This window comes from Pinus tabuliformis, chromosome 3_1 (genome assembly GCF_031772625.1).
Source record: "Pinus tabuliformis cultivar Carrire ecotype Pingquan chromosome 3_1, CPIR1, whole genome shotgun sequence".
NCBI lineage: Eukaryota > Viridiplantae > Streptophyta > Pinopsida > Pinales > Pinaceae > Pinus > Pinus tabuliformis.
The window spans coordinates 787,163,778-787,186,170 of NC_142301.1; the positions used below are offsets into that span (position 1 = coordinate 787,163,778).

The following is a 22,393-nucleotide window of genomic DNA, read 5'->3' on the forward strand; positions in this document are numbered from 1 at the left end:
TGAAAACTTAATTATTATTAAAATGTAAGTTTACAACAATTTCAATTTAGATTTAAATAATGTTCTGTTTCAAATTAGATACATAATTTATTCAAAAAAAATATTGAATATTAATTTTAAAATGTTTTAATAAAATTAGTTTATTTATATTATATTTTTATTAAATAAATTTAGGTAAAAGTTTTACTAAATATATTTTTGTTAGTGCTTATTCATGTTAATATCAACTATGCTCTTTGGTACATTGACACCTAAATATATGAAATGTGCATAAATTTACTATGCTCTTTAGTACATTGACACCTCGATGTAAGGGTGATAATGAACTTTAACACAATCCAAACTCATGTATATTCGATTCCGTATATTATAATAATGACAATTATCTAAAGCATTTTGTGTATCTGTCATTTATTTACATATGCACTTTTCACCAATTTTAACAAAATTGAAATCAAATACTCTAGTTAAGATTAAGGTAAATTTGATAATTGTGAAAACTTAATTATTATTAAAATGTAAGTTTACAACAATTTCAATTTAGATTTAAATAATGTTCTGTTTCAAATTAGATACATAATTTATTCGTCCACATGGGGTAGCTCAAGCGGCAAGGGCCGTGGAAATGAAGTCTCACCGAACCGGAGATCTTGGGTTCAAATCTTGGGCTACCCTTCCCCCGTAGAGGGGTTCATAATGGACATGTAAATCGGAGAGTCCCACCCCAGCCTACAAAAAAAAAAAAAAAAAAAATACATAATTTATTCAAAAAAAATATTGAATATTAATTTTAAAATGTTTTAATAAAATTAGTTTATTTATATTATATTTTTAATAAATAAATTTAGGTAAAATAATAATTACCTATCCATAATATCGTGAATAAAATAATAATAAAGACATAGGAGATCATATATTTATATATACAAAACACCTAAGTGCTATTGATTTATGATTTTATGCACATTAATTAACTGAACTAAACATTGATTGATTTCTATTCATTATAATATGGCTTATGACTTAGGAGCTATTATTCATTTAAATTTACCAAATAAAGATATGAGCCAACCATACTTTGTGCATATGTGTGAGTAAACAAAAGCACAGTATAGTGCACACTACCTAACAAAAGTGCACTTGTTATTCTACCACAAATATTGACATCATTCCCTTCTTGAATTACTGCAAAAATTGTAACAAGTACATTTTCAAGAACTTTTTTTTCTTCTAGCTGTACATTTAGTAAAAAAACACAGACATCAAGATGGAAGAAATCTTACTCATGGTGTTCTAAAAGAATAAATTGTATGACATAAATTCTCATATATATATATATCACCATACAATTCATATGTAATATATCTTCTACAAAAAAAGCTAAAATCGTCTACATTTAAAAATAATTTGTTTAAAGGGACTGTAATCCAATTAAATTATCTCATAAATGATGTCAAATAATCAAGTTTTCTTTCTATTAGGTTTGTATCGCTTGATCTTGCAATTTTTTTTAATTAAATAAGACACTCCATAATTATATGTGCATATCTTCCGTATATGCCCAATTTCCGTATATGCACAGATTTCGGTATATGCACATATTTCCGTATATGCGCATATCTTCCGTATACATGGAAGACATGCGCATATCTTCCGTATATGCCCAATTTCCGTATATGCGCATATCTTCCGTATATGCACAGTTTCCGTATATGCGCACATCTTCCGTATATGCATAGTTTCCGTATAAGCGCATATCTTCCGTATATGCCTAATTTCCGTATATGCGTACATCTTCCATATATGCACAGTTTCCGTATGTGTGCAATTCCTGTATACGGAAGATATGCGCATATACGGAAATTGGGCATATCTTTCGTATATGCTCAATTTCCGTATATGCTCAATTTCTATATATGGAATTTGTGCATATAAGGAAGATATGCGCATGCCTTCCGTATATGCCTAATTTCCGTATATGCGCATATCTTCCGTATATGCGCATATTTTCCGTATATACGGAAGACGTGCGTATATCTTCCGTATATGCCCAATTTCCGTATATGTGCACATCTTCCATATATGCACAGTTTCTGTATGTGTGCAATTCCTGTATACGGAAGATATGCGTATATACGGAAGATATGCGCATATACGGAATTTGGGCATATACGGAAGACATGCGCATATACAGAAATATGCGCATATACGGAAGATATGCGCATATATGGAAATTGAGCATATACGGAAGACATGCGCATGTCTTCCGTATATGCACAGATTCCATATACAAAAATTGTGCATATATGGAAACTGGGCATATACGGAAGACGTGCGCATATCTTTCGTATATGCCCAATTTTCGTATATGCGCATATATGCGCATATCTTCCGTATACAGGAATTGCACACATACAGAAACTGTGCATATATGGAAGATGTGCGCATATACGGAAGATATGCGCACGTCTTTCGTATATACGGAAAATATGCGCATATACGGAAATTGAGCATATACGGAAGATATGCGCATATACGGAAATTGGGCATATACGGAAGGCATGCGCATATCTTCCGTATATGCATAGTTCCATATATAGAAATTGAGCATATACGGAAGATATGCCCAATTTCCGTATATGCACATATTTTCCGTATACAGAATTTGCACACATACGGAAACTGTGCATATATGGAAGATGTGCGCATATACGGAAGATATGCGCATGTCTTCCGTATATACGAAAGATATGCGCATATACGGAAACTGTGCATATACGGAAGATGTGCGCATATACGGAAACTGTGCATATACGGAAGATATGGGCATATACGGAAATTGGACATATACGGAAGATATGCGCATATACGGAAATTGGACATATACGGAAGAGATGCGCATATCATCTCTTCCGTATATGCACAGATTCCATATACAGAAATTGTGCATATATGGAAGACATGCGCATATCTTCCGTATATGCCCAATTTCCGTATATGCGCATATCTTCCGTATATACGGAAGACATGCACATATCTTCCGTATATGCGCATATATTCCGTATATACGGAAGACATGCACATATCTTACGTATATGCCCAATTTCCGTATATGCGCACATCTTCCGTATATGCCCAATTTCCGTATATGTATACGGAAATTGGGCATATACGGAAGATGTGCGCATATACGGAAGACATGCGTATGTCTTCCGTATATGCACAGATTCCATATACAGAAATTATGCATATACGGAAACTGGGCATATACGGAAGATATGCGCATATCTTCCGTATATGCCCAATTTCTGTATATTCGCATATCTTTCGCATATACAGAATATATGCGCATGTCTTCCGTATATGCCCAATTTCCGTATATGTACAATTTCTGTATATGGAATCTAGGCATATACGGAAGACATGCGCATGTGTTTCGTATATGCCCAATTTTCGTATATGCGCACATCTTCCGTATATGCACAGTTTCCGTATATGCGCATGTCTTCCGTATATATGGAAGACATGCGCATATCTTCCGTATATGCCCAATTTTCGTATATGCGCACATCTTCTATATATGCACAGTTTCTGTATGTGTGCAATTCCTGTATACGGAAGATATGCGCATATACGGAAATTTGACATATTTTCCGTATATGCCGAATTTCCGTATATGCCCAATTTTCGTATATGGAATCTGTGCATATACGGAAGATATGAGCATTCCTTCCGTATATGCCCAATTTCCGTATATGCGCATATCTGCCGTATATGCCCAATTTCTGTATATGCGCATATTTCCGTATATGCGCATATCTTCCGTATATGCCCAATTTCCGTATATGCGCATATTTTCCGTATATATGGAAGACATGTGCATATCTTCCGTATATGTCCAATTTCTGTATATGCGCACATCTTCCATATATGCACAGTTTCCGTATGTGTGCAATTCCTGTATACGGAAGATATGCGCATATACGGAAGATATGCGCACGTCTTCTGTATATGCCCAGTTTCCGTATATGCACAATTTCTGTATATGGAATCTGTGCATATACGGAAGACATGCGCATGTCTTCCGTATATGCTCAATTTCCGTATATGTGCATGTCTTCCGCATATGCCCAATTTCCGTATATGCACAGATTTCCGTATGCCCAATTTCCGTATATGCACAGATTTCCGTATGCTCAATTTCCGTATATGCGCGCATCTTCTGTATATGCCCAATTTCCGTATGCCCAATTTCTGTATATGGAATCTGTGCATATACGGAAGATATGCGCATATGCGCATGTGCGCATATCTTCCGTATATGCCCAATTTCCGTATATGCACAGATTTTCGTATATGCGCATATCTTCTGTATACACGGAAGACATGCGCATATCTTCCGTATATGCCCAATTTCCATATATGCGCACATCTTCCGTATATGCACAGTTTCCGTATATGCGCAATTCCTGTATACGAAAACTGGGCATATACGGAAGACATGCGCATATCTTCCGTATATACGTAAGACATGCGCATATCTTTTGAGCACTAGGATTACATAGATTACACAAAGTAAATTTACAATTTAACAAGTTTTTGATAAATCAATCTCAAATGACCCAAAAAAATACCCGAAAAAGAGCTAAAACATAGAATAGTGGTAATACTTAAAATGTTTTAACCAAAATAAATTATATTTTCAATTATTGAAATATTTTAACCGAAAAATTTTATTTTTCAAGGTGTTTTATATGATAAATACATATATATTTTAAATATATGTAATATGTATATATTTGACATTGAAATATATACTTCATAAGTTCATTAAAATATTTGTTATAAATTCTATTTTCCATGTCAAAATGTTTTTGCAATCTTGATTATTAGTAAATAATTTTTGAAATAAACATCAAATCACTCAACTCTCCATATTGAAATATTTAATTTATAACCCCCCCTCTCTCTCTCTCTCTCTCTCTCTCTCTCTCTCTCTCTATATATATATATATATATATATTTTGGTTGTGTTATCAATATTTTTTAAATGCCAGAAATTTAAAATTAAACAAAATACACAGATCTCTAATTATTCTAGGAAATAACTAAATTTTTTATTCTCATTTACTACATTTTTCAAGTTGAAATATTTTTTATACATATTTTTTTTTCGACTTTATTTATCTACATGTATAAAGTTGATAATGCAGATATTAAGATAGTTTATTCAAGTTTTATATTGGAATATTTTTAAAGAATGTAAGAATTATGCATTTTACACACACATATATATGACACTTTCTTTTTGTAAAATTGATACAAATAATGTTATTTCACATGAACATCTAAATATTTTGTTTTTGGTTAAGAGTGAGCGAAATATTTTTACTACATCTCTTTCATATAGGGTTGTAATATTAACAACAAACTTAGCTAAGAGAGAGTGAGATTATTGATGTTTTTAATTAAAACTTTTAAAATTGATATAATATTATGTTATTTCACATGAGCATCCAAATATTTTTTTTTTTTTTAAGAGTGAGTAAAATATTTTTACTATATCTCTTTCATATGGGGTTGTGATATCAACAACAAAATTAGCTAAGAGAGAGTGAGATTATTGATGTTTTTTAATGTTTTTCCTTACATGAACTCGTCCAACCCTTTCAAATTGTAGAATATCTGTCCCTCATTTTGACTTGCGACCACATAGCCTCTTTTTATTTACTGGACTCAAGAAACTATGTTTTCTCTTGGTGGTGATCTTGGATGGAGTTATAGTATTGAAAAACATTTTGTTGTATTCTTGACATGCTTTGTCAACCAAGTTGTTCAATGCATATGCCTGTTCCAAATTTGTAGGTATTATGGATCTCAATTTCTCAAGAGTTGATGAGTTAACACGTTTCATCTCATCGTGTTCAGAGAATGCACTATCTTGTCGTACATTGGTCGATTCAACATTGTATGAGAAATTCTCTAAATTATCAATGCTTGTTTCATTATGATAATTCAGATTGGGAGGAGAATCAAAGCATGGAAAAAGCTCTGTTTGGATTTTCTGGGACCAATATAGGTGTTTCATTCAAATCAAATCAAATTCTAGGCCTTTCTGTCGTGGGATCAGTGACACCAGGTGCTACATTTTCACCCAAAATAGTGTTACTCACTAACATCTCAACTTTCAATACATGTTTACAGATATTTCCATTTAGGGCCCAATTGCAATTGCAAAAGTGTAGATTAGAACCCTTATATATGACATTGTACCAAATGTCACGAGTATCCTTATTTTGGCTACGAACCCAGTAGTCATTACTCTTTTCATCAGGCACACAATCTTCATTTGGGATTTTCTTAGCTCTACACTTGGATGAATTCAGTTGTTCCTGTATTTTTCTGGGTCGTACAAAACCAGCTTCTTTTAAACGGTGCATATGATTGTAAAATAATACAACCTTTGTCAACAAAACATAGATTAACCAATCAACCCTTCTGTGGCATGCATTGTTCTTCTCACATAGGTACCTTTCCTTGATATACCGATGGTAAGATTCAATGGCGTTGTTCGTATCTTGATTTGAATGTGGAAAATTTCTGTATGCTTTTGCCCACATATCTGTAGAAAGAAATTTATTAGTTATATATTAATAAGTATACATATGACATGAAAAATAGAGTCATTATAACCACCAATAAGAAGCTTACATATTTTGTTGTTGGACAGCCAAGTATTTCTAAAATATTCCAAAAATCTTTTTTGTTCACTGAATTCTTCAAATAAGCTTTCAACTTTCTTTCGCACAGATTCATCATCTTTACACATGTGCATGATTTCACCTAATCCACGAAAAATGCGTATTTGGTTTTCCCTCCCTTTGACCTTGTTTCCAACATTTTTCAACCATGCACGACGAACATGCCACACACATAATAATACTTTGCACTTGATTGCAGACCTGCAATAACATAATTTTTAGAGAGATTATACATTAACAATATTTTTTATGCCTCTTATAAAAATAATAAACACATCACCTCAATGCTTCAATTTCAGCAGTAGCATCATCCGTGATGAAGGCAAGAACATGCCAATCTGGTCGCTCTTTGTTTCCAATTGCAAGTAAGGCCAACATCCATTTAGAAAGATCAGCTATAGTGTTGCGTGATGATATCACCCAAGCTATTGGAACCCCATTGTGATGTTCGTCGAAAACCATTAAGGTGTAAAGTTGATACTGCATTACAAAAAATATGCATAATTATATTTATATAAGATACATGCATTAATATGAGGTTAAATAAATGAATCGGATTTAGGATAAATATGTACTCACCCCGTACTTATTTGTACTAAAGGTTGAATCCATTGAGATAATATTATTGTGAGAGTATTTCAGCATCATTGAACACATCCACTTTGTTTGTATGCCTATGATAAAAGGGATATTTTCAACAAGATCTTGTTTTTGGTAGAAGAAAAAACTCTCTGGGTTTTCCTTGTACCAGCACTCCACACTCTTTGGATCACTTTGATCTTTAATATACTCTAGCCTTATGATATCATTGTAAATGTTACTTATATCTTTTTTTGTCATGTAGGTATCTCGAGGTATCCCTGTGTATAACTCACTGGATCCATCCTTCACATCAGAGATGAACTTGTCCCATATCATTGTAACATTAAAACCTCTTTTAACAAAATGTTGGAATCTAGATCGCATATGCCAACTTAAATGTGGTGCATAATTGAATCTCATGGACCTTTCGATTGCATCTGTCCCATGACAAATAACATTGGATTCATCAATATGTCTACATGCAGTATATATTATTACAGCATCATCTGGTCTCATCACAAGTCGTCGCACAAAGAAGTGACACTGGCAACCAACTTTAATACTTTCATGTCGATTGCGGGTTGTCTTTGGATCTGATGATGCACTCCTAATTCTCCTTGTCGACTGTGGACCATATGAACACCAATAACTGTACGTAAAAAAATTACTGCAAATTAGATATAATATTTATGCATATTGAAAAAATTACACATATCTTGAAAAAGCATATATAGACTCACACACTGTACTCCAAGAATGTTGAGTAATTGGTGACTTTGATATCCTCTATTTTGTTACTTCGATGATTCTTAAGAAGAAATTGAGTGGGTGCACTTTCATTTGATTCCTCTCCACTTATGAAATCATCAAGTCGACAATATGGAATAACTGCAACTTGGTCCCCCTCAATCTCTGTCCATGTTGAGTCTTCTGTTGAAAATTGTATCATAACTTCCGGGTCTTCAACTTCCAACTCGTTAATCCTCCTCCACTTATTCATTCTTAAAATACCTATACAAATTGCATTGAAAATAATTTAGTTTGAGTAAATAATATGGTCTTGATCAATGCATAGCGTACTAAGCATGGAAGTCACGTTTTTTAGTAAATATTTTATACTTTTCACGTAAACCACTTTGGGATTAAGTAATATTCAGGGGATCTTAGATGACATTGTACGATAACTAAGATCATAAGAAATTGGGTCATTAATAAGCTTAAATATCTCTGACAAATTTAGACTAACCCATGCATGACATATGAATTCTTTCTGGAGGTGGGGCCACCATGTTATTGTCGAGGGGCGACTTGTGATGAGTCGCTGCGCTGGAATTGGTCAAAGGGAACTGCCTAACACTGACACATAAGATGGTGCGTTAATGGGTCCCTTCAAATAGGGATGAAAGGGAGAGACATAAAACCTGTCCCCAACAAACCCCCAATATCAAGAGTAATAAGCTTGAAGATTACCGATGCTATATGAGAGACCATGCTCTGATCTGTAAGTTTATAGGATTTTGGCCATCCGAAAAGGATTTAACAAAATGGATTCAACAAAGGTGGAGGCCAAAAGGGCATATAGACCTAAAACGGGGAGCCAAAGGCTTTTTCACAGTCATCTTTGTGAACCTAGAGGATAAAGAAAGAACTTTTAAGGAGGGACCATATTTCATGAACAATGCATTACTGTTTATGAGACACTGGGAGGACATATACAATCCGGATGAAGAGAAAATACTGGAAGCCCCCATATGGGTTAGACTGTTCGGATTACCAATGGAGTTCTGGGATCCTGAAATATTGGAAGGGATTGGAAACTCGATCGGAACCTTTGTAAAGGTGGCAGAGTCAACCAAAAGAGGGAAATACACATCTTATGCAAGGATTTGTGTGTATATGAACATAGCAGAACCCTTGCCGGAGTCCATAGAAGTGGAATACCATGATGAAATATGGCAGCAGCCCATAGACTATGAGCACATTCCCTTCAGGTGCAGAAGGTGTCATGAGTATGGACATCTATTCAGGGAATGCCCACAAAACCGACAAGAGGAGGCAACAAAGAATCTGACGGAGGAACAGGGGAAAGGAGAAGGATCGGAAAACGATGAGAGGGAATTCCAAGGTTAATAAAAAATGAACAAAACAATGCTCTGATGAGGGCAGTAACCATGGAAGAGGTAGAAGAGATCGTGATGAATATGAGCAAGATCAAGGCACCAGGACCGGATGGATATACGATGGAATTTTATCAGGTAGGGTGGCATTTTCTACGAAAGGAGGTCTTGGAGGATGTAGAGGAATCAAGAATGAAGCAAAAGATATGGCCTGGTATAAATTCAACCTTTTTGACCCTGATCCCTAAGAATAACAATTCGGAGGAGGCGCAAGGTTTTCGGCCAATAGCACTGTGCAATGTCATCTATAAGATTATAGCCACTCTGATAGCGAAAAGGTTGAAGCCATTAATCCCGAATATAATTGCACCAGAGAAAACTGGCTTTGTGGAGGGTCGCCAAATACTTGACGGAATAGTAGTTACTCAGGAAGTGATAGACTCCTTAAAGACGAAAAAGCAGAGAGGGATGATGATGAAGTTTGATTTGTCAAAAGCCTATGATCGGTTGAATTGGAATTACCTCAGAGCGATTCTTGGAGCATATGGATTCGATAATAGATGGATTGAATGGGTCTACAGTATGATTTCAACTCTGAATTTCTCAATTCTGGTAAATGGTACACCAACGAGTACTTTCAATGCAACAAGGGGAATCAGGCAAGGAGATCCTATTTCTCCATTCCTATTTATAATGGCAGTGGAGGGTTTAGGAAGAAATCCCATAAAAGAGCTAAGGGAAAAGAGAATTAAAGGCATAAAACTATGGGGAAATTATCTGCCCATCACACACCAGCAGTTTGTAAACGATGTGATGCTATTTGGCGAAGTTTCAGTCAAAGAGGTGAGGAACTTCAAGAGAGTATTGGAAATATTCATGGAGGCATCAGGTATGGAAATAAACAATGAAAAATCATGCACTTTCATATTTAATACTCTTGATTCTATCAAAGCTCATCTTACCAGAACTCTAGGCTTTAGATAGGGAGAACTACCTACTAAGTATTTCGGAATCCAGTTGGACATAAACCCTACTCGGATGAAAAACTGGCAGAGTACGTTGGAAAAAATAAAAAACAAATTGGCAAGTTGGTCCTTTAGATCCTTGAACATTGCAAGTAGGATTGTACTGTTAAAATCAGTACTGCAATCGATACCTATCTATCCTCTGTCCATTATGGCAGCACCCAAAGGAGTATGTTCAAGAATGAAGGAAATATTTGGGAAATTCATATGGGGCGGACCCAAGCAACAGAGGAAATGGGCTCTAGTTTCATGGAAAAATGTAACTAAAAGAAAAGAAGAAGGAGGTCTGGGTGTGAGAGATCCGGAAATTTTAAATAAGGTACTAGGGGCAAAACTTTGGTGGAGATGGGTGCAGGGGGGGAAATGATGTATGGAAGAGAATATGGAATCAAAAATATAATATGCCGGAAACAGTAGAGGGAAGACTGAGAGCTGAGGAAATCCCAAAAGGATCTTCATTCTGGGAACTTGCAAGCCAGAATAGGGACATAGTTAATAATCATTCCTTTTGGGAAATCCATGCAGGGAGCAATGCCAGATTCTGGGAGGAAGGATGGCAGCAGCGAGATAAATTGGCAAGGATACAAACCCTACAAGAAGTCCAACAAAAAGCGAAGAGGGCAGGATTAGAATATGTGAGGGATTACTGGAAAGAGGGAGAGTCCAATGATATATGGAGGGTTTGGAGGAGGCCAGAGGAATGGTATGAAAATATAAACCAGGATATAGAAAAATTATATATTAAGGAGGTAGAATTGAGGAAAATTAAAATCAGACCAGGAAGGGATATCCTCAGGTGGGGAAAATCTATGAAAGGAACCTATACAGTAAAAGAAGCGTATTATTTAGCAACGAAACAGGAAAGGGAGGAAGGAGCTGTTGATTGGAGAGTAATATGGGAAGGCAAGTGGTGGCCGAAAGTAACAATTTTTGCATGGTTGGTGAGCAAAGAGCGGACTCTGACATGGGACAAAATCCAGCAAAGAGGCTTCTATGGGCCCTCAATATGTAGCTTATGCAGAAAAGAAGCTGAAACCCAAGAGCATATACTTAATAAATGTCCATTTGCGAGAATAGACTGGAAGGAGAAGGTCAAGCCAAACTTTAAAGGGAAAGGAATGAAGCTAGCAATGGGACGCCATAAGCCAGTCGCTCATGCCAAAGGAGAACCTCAATAGAGAGATGTCATTGGCAAGTGAAGAGTGGTTCATGAAACCCACACAATATGAAATTGAGAAGCTTAGGGTAGGGCCTATGTAATGTTGGGCACGTGGGAGAACCATTGGAAAAATGACTTCCCTCAACGGCAACAAAGTCACCCAAGATCGTATAACGTACATGAAGAAGAGACTGTGAACGACATGGAGAGGTGTGCACCATGCATATATGCATCCATGGACAACAGATAAGTGGATCATTGGGCCTCAATAATCTAAATGGAAGGTAAGATCAATGACCAATCCATTTCTATTTTGTTAAACCCAGGACAAACTACGTAAGCCCATAAGTGGTCGAGAAGAGTTCCTTACTCAGGACAATTCATAAGGAGTCTTGGCTAGTCCAATTGGCTATTGAGACCAGGAAGAAAGTGGATTATTCCATCCAATTCATGCCTAATCATGCTAAATGACATGCCCATTGTAATTAATTTAAATTTGTTGCCCATAGGAGCATATGACATCCTGATTAGGGTGGATTGGCTGATGCAACACCAAAAAAAATCATTTTTTATAGAAATTCGATCAGATTCCTTAGTAACAATGGGGAAAATACCATATTATAGGGGAAGATCAAGCTAGTGTCAATCAGACTAGTAACAATATTGCAACTTAAGCATTGTGGTCACAAGGGCTATATCCTATTCATTATTCACATCTCCAGTGGATCGAGAGGCAACACGAATAACATGAGGGAACATCCAATTGTAAATTAGTATGTAGATGTTTTCCTAGAGAAGATCCAATGACCACCACCACATAGGGAGGTTGATTTCTTGATTGAACTCATGCCTGTGGAAACTCCTTATCAAATGAGCACGCTTGATTTAATTGAGTTGTAGCTAGACGAAATGTTGGATAAAGGGAACATTAGGTCAAGTGTATCACCGTGGGTAACAGATGTGTTATTTGGGAAAAGGAAATATGGCACTTTGCGATTGTGTGTTAATTATTGAAAAATAAACAAGGGCACTATTAAGAACATACATCCATTTCCATAGATTGTTGATCTATATGAACATATTAAAGGGGAATTATTATTCTAAAAAATTGATTTTAGATCAGGGTACCATCAGGTGCATATCAAAGAAGAAGACACACACAAGACAACATTTCGAACTAGATATGGGCACTACGAATTCACGGTTGTACCATTCGAACTTACAAGTGCTTTGGCTACTTTCGTGTTCCTTGTGAATAACATTTTGATTCCTTATTTGGAAAAGTTTGTGCTCGTTTTTATGGACAACATCCTCATGTATTCTAAGAATAAGGACGATCATGAGAAACACCTCACAGTTGTGCTACAATTGTTGAGAGAGAATAAGATCTATGTAAAAGTCAACAAATGTGAGTTCTACCAAACTCAGATTTAGTATTTGGAGCATGTTGTTTCAAAGTAAGGCTTTGTACTAGACCCAAAAAAAGTTAAGGTATTCATGGAGTGGCCTACTCCTTACAATGTGACTGAGGTAAGATCTTTCATAGGGTTGTAAGTTACTATTGTAGGTTTATTTGAAACTTCTCTAAGATTGGTTACCCAATCACTGCATTGCAAAGAAAATGGGTTAATTCCCAATAAATAGATCAATGTGTTGAGAGCTTTGAACAATTGAAAAATTTTCTTCCACATGCACTGGTGTTAAGGATTGATGACCCAGACAATGACTCTGGGGTGTGTATGGATGCCCACAAGGAAGGAATTAGTGGAGTCTTGATGCAGGAAGGCCAAGTGGTCTGTTATGAGACCAGGAAGTTAAATGAACATGAACAAAATTATGTCACTCATGATTTAGAATTTGCAGCCATAGTTCCATTGAGGTGAAAAATAAACACCCCATTTTTATCTTATTTATTTCAAATAATAGGGACCCTTTCTGCTAATTTTGGCTAAAACGCCTTTTAATATTTTTCATTTGAATAAGTGTCCTACAGTTTTGCTAGATTTCTATTGTCTTCGTATTTCCATTTTGATTGCTTCATTATGTTTGATTTTACACTAGCTTTCCACCAATACTTGTTTCATCTCATTTGGTTACATGGTTTGCAAATGACACCTCTCCGAAGTTTGATAATTTTTACCTCTGAGCTAAAAAATGTGCAAAATGTATATTATTTTAATTTTGTAGATTAATTGTAAATATTGGTTTTTAATTAATTTTTACTAATTAATTCATTTTTCGTTAATGATCCTACAAAATCACCACAGCCAAATTGTAAAACAATTAAAACTATGGTGCTTTAAGGATCTTGAAAATCTATTCTAAATCCCAATTTCAAAAATTAAAAAAAACCAAAACCAAAATAGTTATAATTCATTTTATTAAACTTTTAAATTATAAAATATCGTTAATCTTATATGAAGTAGGTCCCACTCCATCATCCTTCTCACGTCACCTCCCTCCTCCTTCGTTCCATCCGAACTCACAACATTTATATATGTTAATTTTTTAAACAAACCTCCAATAGATTGGTTACAAAACACTTTATATTAAAATTTGTTACATTAGGACGATTCATATATCGGACCTCAACATTTTTATAATATCATAACTTTTTTTTTTTTTAATGTAACCTTGGATGCAAAATCTCTATGATGTCTACTTCAACACCTCCCGATGTCCCTCGAAACTTCGTTGACAGCTTTTTCATAAAACCTCTGATATGCTTAACTCCTCTCATGCCTTATTCTTCCTTTGTTATAACACTTTGGTAATTATGAGAAAGGTGTGATGTCAATAGTTTATTCGATTATTAAATAGGTTTTGTGTTATATTTTTTTAAATACCAAAGATTAATTTAATTTAATTAAAATCTTAATTTTAATTAAAATTTCTTATATAATTTAATTTTGTTTTGTAACGAGATTTAAACTCTTTGAATTGAGAGGATGGAAGGAGCGATGAACCCTAGCTTCATGATCACCGCCTCCGTTCCCATGGCCGCCGCCTGGTCTCTGCTCGACCATGATGAGGACGGCGAAGCAAACCTCAGCCTCAAGGAGTTGGTTTTCGCGTCAAGCAAGGATTTGCAGGCTGGTAAGATGATTCCTTTTTTCTTGGATGCCGCCTCCCTTCCTCTGGCTGCCGCGCGGAGGGCTCAAGGGTTTCGAACAGAGCAAACGCAAATCGAAGGCTGGTCCGGAGCTCTTCTGAGCAAATTTTCATACGCATCTCCCTCTTGGGCGACAAAGCATTACCCGATCTCGGCCCAGTACTCCCGTGAACCTTTATTTCTCCGATTATTATCTACCCGGAAGGGTTCGCCGCTGAAGAACCTTAGGGTTATACGAGATGGCAAGATGGGAGCTGAAGCTTCTCGGCGGCTTCAGGTGGATCATCAAGTCCTGGAATCGATTCTTCGGAATAAGACGGATCGCCCGAACTCAATGTCTCTGACGCTTCAGATCGGGCAAGATATTGCAGATCCGCTCCCCCGGATGGGAAATAGCCACAGCAGATCTGCTCAAGGAAGCTCGGCTTTCGGGAAGGAAGGGTTTGCACCGATAGGCTGTACGCCTCTTCTGCCCATGGGGCAAATCCAGGAAACGAAAATCAATCAACGCGTATGCCTCCACTCTTCACAGATCTGCAGGGGAAAGAGGCATTCGGACTTTTCTTCCTCATTCCAGATACAAATCAAGCTCATTACAGGCAAAACTATGCTACAATGGGTAAGCCAGACCGATCTGGTGCAGAAGCTCAAGCATACACTGAACATCAAACTGGGGATCCCCTCTGCAGCTCAACGGCTTCTCCACGAAGGTAAACAACTAGAGGATCTCCATCCTATTTCTTTTTATGGCATTAAGAAAGATGCATCCATTATTTTAACCCTTCGTTTGAGAGGAGGAGCTGCTGGAGGTTCATCCTCAGCTAAGGCATTTTCATATAAAGATGCAGTCCATGCTAAGAGGCCTGAAAAGACAGTCCCACAGGATCAGGCTCCACCCAAGCCTTTTTTGGTTGACAAATCGGAGGAGGTTCCTTCTGTTGAGATCTCTTACCCGGACCTGGCAGACGACACCCAAAAATTTGCTGAAAGGGCAATCATCTGCAGATTCAATGGGCTCTGGCCACGCTCAAAGGATCTTTATGACTGGATCAAGGACAACTGGACTCACCGTTGCAAGATTTACTTCTGTGCAAAGGGATTTTTTATAGTGTTGTTCGATAATCTCGAGCATTACGAAGAGGCCTTAGAGGAAGGCCCCTGGTTCATGGGTTCGGCAGGTCTCTTCTTAACTCCATGGTTCCCAGACTTTGACCCAGCTTCTGCAGCTATCACAAAAGCCCCTGTCTGGATCAGACTTCCAAATCTCCCAATACACCTGTGGAGAACAGAAGTATACAGGCAAATAGGCAACACTTTGGGTTGCTTCTTAAAGGGAGATTACGAGAGGGAACGGCAAGGTCTCTACACATATGCCAGAGTTTGTGTGGAGCTAGATCTAAGCAAGGGATTGCCAGAGCAAATCAATCTCAAGATTAATGACACTGTTTGGACCCAGTTTATAGATTACGAAAACACTGCCTTCCGATGCCGTCATTGTCACCTGACAGGGCACCTTCAGAACTCCTGCCCTTCGCTGACAGCAAGATCGAAAAAGGGAACCTTTGCAAAAACCAAACCCAAGCGTTGGGCTCCCTGTCCTCCGCCGCCAGCTGGGAGCTCCAGCTCCCCTAGTTCGGAGGATGGGGAAAGTGACTCAGAACCGGACCAGGTGCCTCAGCCGATGGATCCGCCCATGGATAATATGGGGCTCACCCATGACACAGCGATATCCCAGAAACGCGCCCATGAGACCTCCTCTGAATCAGAAAAGGAATTCCCGATGATAGAGAATTCCAGTCTTCAAGTTGTCCTAGCTCATTCTCCCCATGATGGCTGGACAAAAGTCAACAAAAAGAAGGGGAAAAAACAATGTGTTGGAGTTTCTGCCCCTATGGGGTAAAAGTCAGTTAGTCAGTCTGTGATCTCAAGTCATCTGCTGTAGCTATGAGTTTGAATCTTTTCTCCGGGACCGAGGTTGATGAATCCATCATTTCCGGTCTGCCGGTCTCTTGCTTCTCCTGATTGTACTATATATTTTAATTAATAGAATTAGTCTTTATCGAGAAAAAAAAAAATGTTTTGTAACTTGTAAATTAATTAACTGTAGATTAGTTTAGGTTAATTAGTTGTAATTATGATTTAAATTAACATTTTAAAAAAAGTATTTAATTATTTAAATACTTATAATTAATTAAATAATTATAATTAATAACAGTTAATTAAAACTAGATTTTTTAATTATTTTTTTTTTAATTTTGGCCTGAGTTGAATTTTGCTTGGCCAAATAAGGTCCGGGATGGCTTATTGGATAAATAAAATCACAGAGAATATCTCTAAACTGGTTGCATGACCAGATTCAATCATTAACTAAGTCTAAAATTTAGCAGAAAATTAAGCTCCGAATTTTTAACCAATACTAATTTCTTGAGTTTAGTTTTTTGCATTTTCATTTGCCCAAAGCTTCTAGCAATTGCAGATCCATTCAATTTTGTTCTCTTTGATCAACAATATATTCACAAGGATCAATGGAAAGTTGATATTTATTTAAATTTTGATTGGAGATGTTTGCTTTCCTAGATTTGGTATTTTTTTTTATTTGCATTTTAATTTAATTTTGATTGGTTTTTAGTAGGAGAGCAGTTCGAAGGATGATGAAGAGAATATTTGAAGCAATGAAATTGCTCTAGCAAGATAGGAAAAATAATTTTGGCCAATCAAATTTGTGGGAGAAAATTTATTCTCCAAACAATTCTCCTATTTTGATTTTCATTTGTAATTATAAATATGAATTTTAGAGAATGTTAATTTCCTCTTCTTTGCACCTAGTGAATTCTGAAGCACTACTGTAAGGGATTTTCTAGCTGTAGAAGTAGGAGGAAAAACTCATATTTGAGTCAGTGGGATTTGCCTTTTTCAAATATGGACTTTGTATTATAAGAAAAGATTGCACTATTGCAACTCTTCCTTTTAATGACGGAGTGTTTGATTTATAAAAGATTGTTGGAGGTCAGTTAAAGGAACAAAGCATAGAGACCAGGTTTTAATAAATTTGTATTTTAAATACTATTATTTGTAATGCAAATTTCATTTTGAATAGCATATCTGTGTGAAGCTTCATTATATTATGCACTATTGTTTGATGTGGAAGGTTGTCTTTTGAATTAGCTAACTAGTTCACGAGCCTTATAGGTCCGTTATCAATTTTCTCTTTTGCTCACATAATATGCTAAAATTAGATTTCTAAGTAACATTTTACTCAGAAATCTGCTATCTAAATTCAACTTAATCACCATTGATATTAACTCAACTATTTCCTAATGTTATTGGTTAATCATTCACCATTAATAGGCCTCTAAACAGAACATGTTTTTGGTAATTATAATATCAGCTAGTAGAACTTAATATGGAATGTTTTGTGTAGAATTGTCTTGTTATTCTTAATATGAAAAAGTAAAGTATTTATGTATTCTTAAAATGGAATGTGTGTCACTTTTGTGGTGAGGAGAGGAATGTGTATAAAAAGAAATTACATACATAAAGCAAAATGAAAAATAAAGTGTTACTTTCCCTTTAAGTTAAGCTATGTGATCAATCAAACAAGGAAAATATTTTAGATTGTTTTGCGTATGATAAAAGGTCCTATGAAGACCTATTCGTCCTTTCCACTCTATAAGTAACTGGGCCTTGCGGAGATATCTTTTGTGACGGGTACTGGGGCTACGTCCCGAAAGAACTGGTGACGCTTCCAGCAGCCAAAAAATGACGAGTACTGGGGCTATGTCCCAAAAGAACTTGTGACGCTTCCAGCAGCCAAAGAATGACGAGTACTGGGGCTACGTCCCGAAAGAACTGGTGACGCTTCCAGCAACGAAAAGAATCAACCAAGGTATTGAATGAGGCTTTAGTGCTTCCCACACCTCCACCTATAGGGAAAGATGCCCTAAAATTTGGCCAATAGGATACCTTCGTCTCACGGAGGCAGTCGAGTCTTTAGCTTCTTGGTAATCGGTTATCAGTACCGAGCACTATACAGGTTGGGTAGCCCCATATAGGACCGCACACACTGAGCCTAAGCCGAACCCCCTCTGAATCGGGTCTCTGTGCTGCCTGGGTTGTCTTTTCCGTGGACTGATTGAAGGATTTGAAGCACCCTAAAAGACAACTTCTATGTTTCAAAATGTAACATGACCATGGCGGCTTATTGGATGCCTACCCCCAACAGTCCTAACCTAAACTATAAATTATTTTGTGGCCCATGTGGGGAAATTTAGTTTGTTCAAGTTATGATTGCTTTTACGTGTCTTCCTTCACTTATGGTGTGAAAAATTAAGCTTAAATAATCTAAGTACAAAGGGTTTTTACACTTGATTCCCTTTGTTCAAAGTTTAGAGTAGCTTAGTGTGTGTAGTGAAATGTGTGTGTAAGTGACATAGTGAACATACAAAGTTTGTAGTCATGTGGATATTCGATGATCCTTTTCAAATTCGTCTACTTACACTAAATTATGTTTGTTCCTTACCTGCAAATAAAATAATGTGTGGTTGATGGGCCACTTACTTCCTTCCTATTACACTATGTGAGCCTAAAAAGGGAGATGAAAAACTTAGTGCTTTGAGAAAGATTTCAGATGCAAGCCCAGGATCGTCTAAAAGACGCAAGGGAAGCAGGGGCTACTCCCTTTCTTTAATAACACCAGTTCCTAGTCCCAATGCTAATGAAGTAAAGATGCTTTGGTTAGTAAAAAATATGAGTGAATTATGGGCCACTTACTCCTTTGCTAATTAAACTATTTGACTTCGGTAAAATAGCAAAACAAATTGAAAAAATGTGTGGATTATGGCCACTTACTTTTCCCGTTATTAAGCTATGTGTGAAATGTAAAAATTTTAAAGTAAATGCTAAGTAATTGCCCTACTAATACTGATTATTAAAACAATCTGAACTATATGGAAAAAAATTGCAGAGGTGAAGGCAATTCACTAAAGGTTGCCAGTCACCCACGAAAGAAAAATTACAATGATTGTTTTTGTTCTTTGTAAACTGTGGGGTTAGGCTCTGCACAAGCGAGCGAACTGTGTGTCAATCTGCAAGAAAATGATAAGTGTTAAACCAAATTATAGATATTAAGAGTGAGAATGATTATAAGCAATATGCATTATCAATGTTCTAAATTTAAACTTATATGATTAAAGAACAACGTATTTTATAAATGATACTATACTAGAAATAATTTGACTAAAATTTACAATCTCATTAAAACAAATTTGAATTGAAGAACTAAAGGCAAAATTTATACCTTTACCATAAATTCAGTTAAATTAAATGACATCCTAAGAAATAACACAAGGCCATGTGCAAGAAAATTAAAGTAGAGTATAAAGAAGTATCAGAGTACTTTGTAAAATAAATGTAGAGATAAAAAACTATACTAATTATATGTTATTAGTCAATCTGAAATGCATTATCTAATATTTTTTCTCAAAACTTTGGAAATGAGTGGATATTTATGGTAGGAATGTAGCTTGAATATGATATAGATTTAATACATTAAATTTTTTATGATATATTCCATTAAATAAATTCAATAATCTAAAATTATAATTATCTCAATTTCACACGGTGAATTAAAAAATCTTAAAAAACAAAAAATCTGATAAAAAAAAAAAATAATGCATCAAAAAAATTATGATGCATTCCATTAAATAAACTTAACAAATTATAATTATAATTATCTCAGTTTCACACACTGAATTAAAAAATCTTAAAAATATATATAAAAATAACAGCATTAAACTACATTTCATGTTAAAATTTATAATGAATTATATAAATATCATTAAACTCATCATAAAATTTAGGTAAAGAATTAAAAAAAGAAACAACTCGTAAAATTTAATAATTTTAATAATTACCTTTTTAATTTTGGACAATCTTTTACACTATTTAACGAAGGAGGAATTGCACACTATGAATCCTTAGTATCCTATCCATGTTGGAGAGGGAAAAAAAAAAAAAAAATCCCAAATTTCTAGCACTGTTCTATTGATTGGTCCTACTGATGGGGATGAACAAAAATGAGTCTAATCCTATATCCAATATAATTCTATGTATAGTACTCAAAACTGTCAATGTAAAAAGTGTATGTATGAATTTGGGGTAATACATTGAAAAACTGAAGGCACTATTCTTTCTCTTGTACACTTCACTTGATTTGTCTGTAGATCTTCCAGTGTACCATCCACCATAGTTGTAACTTTTAGTGCCAATAGTAACCCAAAAATGTCTTTGCACCATCCACACTAGGGAAATAAGGTGGTTCAAAATATATATGACGTAGGGCATCACAAGCACCTAGATATGATGGACCCTTCATTTCAGTGCTACCCATGGTTGTTACTACCAGCTGCTGATATGAGAAGAAAAACCTTTTCACCGCGGCTTCTATTGCCTGGAAGGCCAACAGAACATGTATTGTTGCAACATGGTAAGCACCTGAAGTGTTATGTGAGCGCAGTCCATGTGAATGAAACAAATGCATAAGTGCCTCCTGGAGCCTTGGTCCACCCTTTGGATCAGCCTCAACACCGATGAATTTGGGCACCAGATGCCTTAGTTCCTTGCATGCATTTGTAAGGTCTCTAAGGGGGGCAGACCGAAGGCAATATGCGCCTGCAAGCGTACTAGTGCTGCTAATTGCCAACTTGTGTTTAAGGCAAAGGAAATCATCTGGGTCCATCACTAGAAGCAAATTGACAATTTCTGTGAGCATGTTCCACATCCTTTCAACCATCCAACAGTCTGTGGATGCTCCTACGAAATCCCCAGAGTCTATTCTTTCATATACTCTCTGCAACAATTCTTGGCCTACAAATACCCAGACCTCAAAGATCTGGAGGACATTGCAAAGTTTGGCATCTTTTAGATTATGGAACTGTTTATGTTGTTTTAAAGAGTGCAAATATCTTGGCTTGTAGATTCTATCATATTCAAGAAGAGGCTTACTTGAAATATTTGGTTCCCCCAGACCTAAAGTGAAGGGAGTCCTATGCATATGGCCTTCAATGGCAAGCCATATTCTAGAAACCATAGCTTCAGCGCTTTTCCATGTACCCAAATGAGGAAGTAAGCTCTCTTCACTTGTTCTGCTAACCACAGGTAAAGCACCAGGTCTCTGCCATACCTCATGGAAAACTTTCCATGAGAGAACACCACTACTTAGTGACAACTGAAGAGTGGGAACCTGCTTGTCATTTTCACAAATCATTGAAATCAACTCAATCTGGGAACTAATTAAGGATTCAAGCCTTCTCTTCCATTCCTCTTTGTCAATGTAAGTCCTTGTGTCACAGAGGACAGACATAACAAACTGAAAAGTAATCTCCAATGACTGTAAGGCAGCCTTTACCAACCCCTCTCTAGACCAACCAGGCCATTCCTTGAATTTCCACATGGCACTGAGCTCAGGGAGATGCACATACTGCTCGTAACCCGCACACTCCATGGGGGAGGGCTCTATGGATTCTTCAACAAAGGCAAAATAGGATGCCATTTTTTTACAGGACATATTTTTTCCCTGCAAACAAAACGAGGAGAGTAAAGACACTAATGCTCTCCATATACCATAATCTAAAAAGAAC

At 36.2% G+C, this 22,393-nt stretch overlaps 2 protein-coding genes across 2 annotated transcripts; one reads left to right on the plus strand and one right to left on the minus strand.

Moving 5' to 3' along the window:
- Window positions 1–9,035: 9,035 nt before the first annotated feature.
- On the plus strand, window positions 9,036–9,473 carry LOC149189779 (uncharacterized). Its single transcript, XM_089410338.1, has one exon. It carries the CDS (start codon window positions 9,036–9,038, stop codon window positions 9,471–9,473), a length of 438 nt encoding a protein of 145 aa, XP_089266464.1.
- Window positions 9,474–16,410: 6,937 nt separating this feature from the next.
- Window positions 16,411–22,305, minus strand: LOC149189780 (nematode resistance protein-like HSPRO2). The gene is made up of 3 exons (XM_089410339.1): window positions 21,759–22,305; window positions 21,182–21,620; window positions 16,411–16,513 (listed from the first exon to the last, which is right to left on the minus strand). Exons 1-3 carry the CDS (start codon window positions 22,303–22,305, stop codon window positions 16,411–16,413), a joined length of 1,089 nt encoding a protein of 362 aa, XP_089266465.1.
- Between the last annotated feature and the right edge of the window lie 88 nt (window positions 22,306–22,393).

What these genes read in the sequence shown, in the direction of transcription:
- LOC149189779 (XM_089410338.1), top strand. Translation starts at nt 9,036, where the DNA reads ATGAGACACTGGGAGGACATATACAATCCGGATGAAGAGAAAATACTG.
- LOC149189780 (XM_089410339.1), bottom strand. Translation starts at nt 22,305, where the DNA reads ATGGCATCCTATTTTGCCTTTGTTGAAGAATCCATAGAGCCCTCCCCC. An exon ending in GGGGGAACCAAATATTTCAA is followed by an intron (nt 21,621 to 21,758) that starts GTAAGCCTCTTC and finishes GGGTATTTGTAG; the next exon opens with GCCAAGAATTGTTGCAGAGA. An exon ending in ATAGAAGCCGCGGTGAAAAG is followed by an intron (nt 16,514 to 21,181) that starts GTTTTTCTTCTC and finishes TTTCTGATTCAG; the next exon opens with AGGAGGTCTCATGGGCGCGT.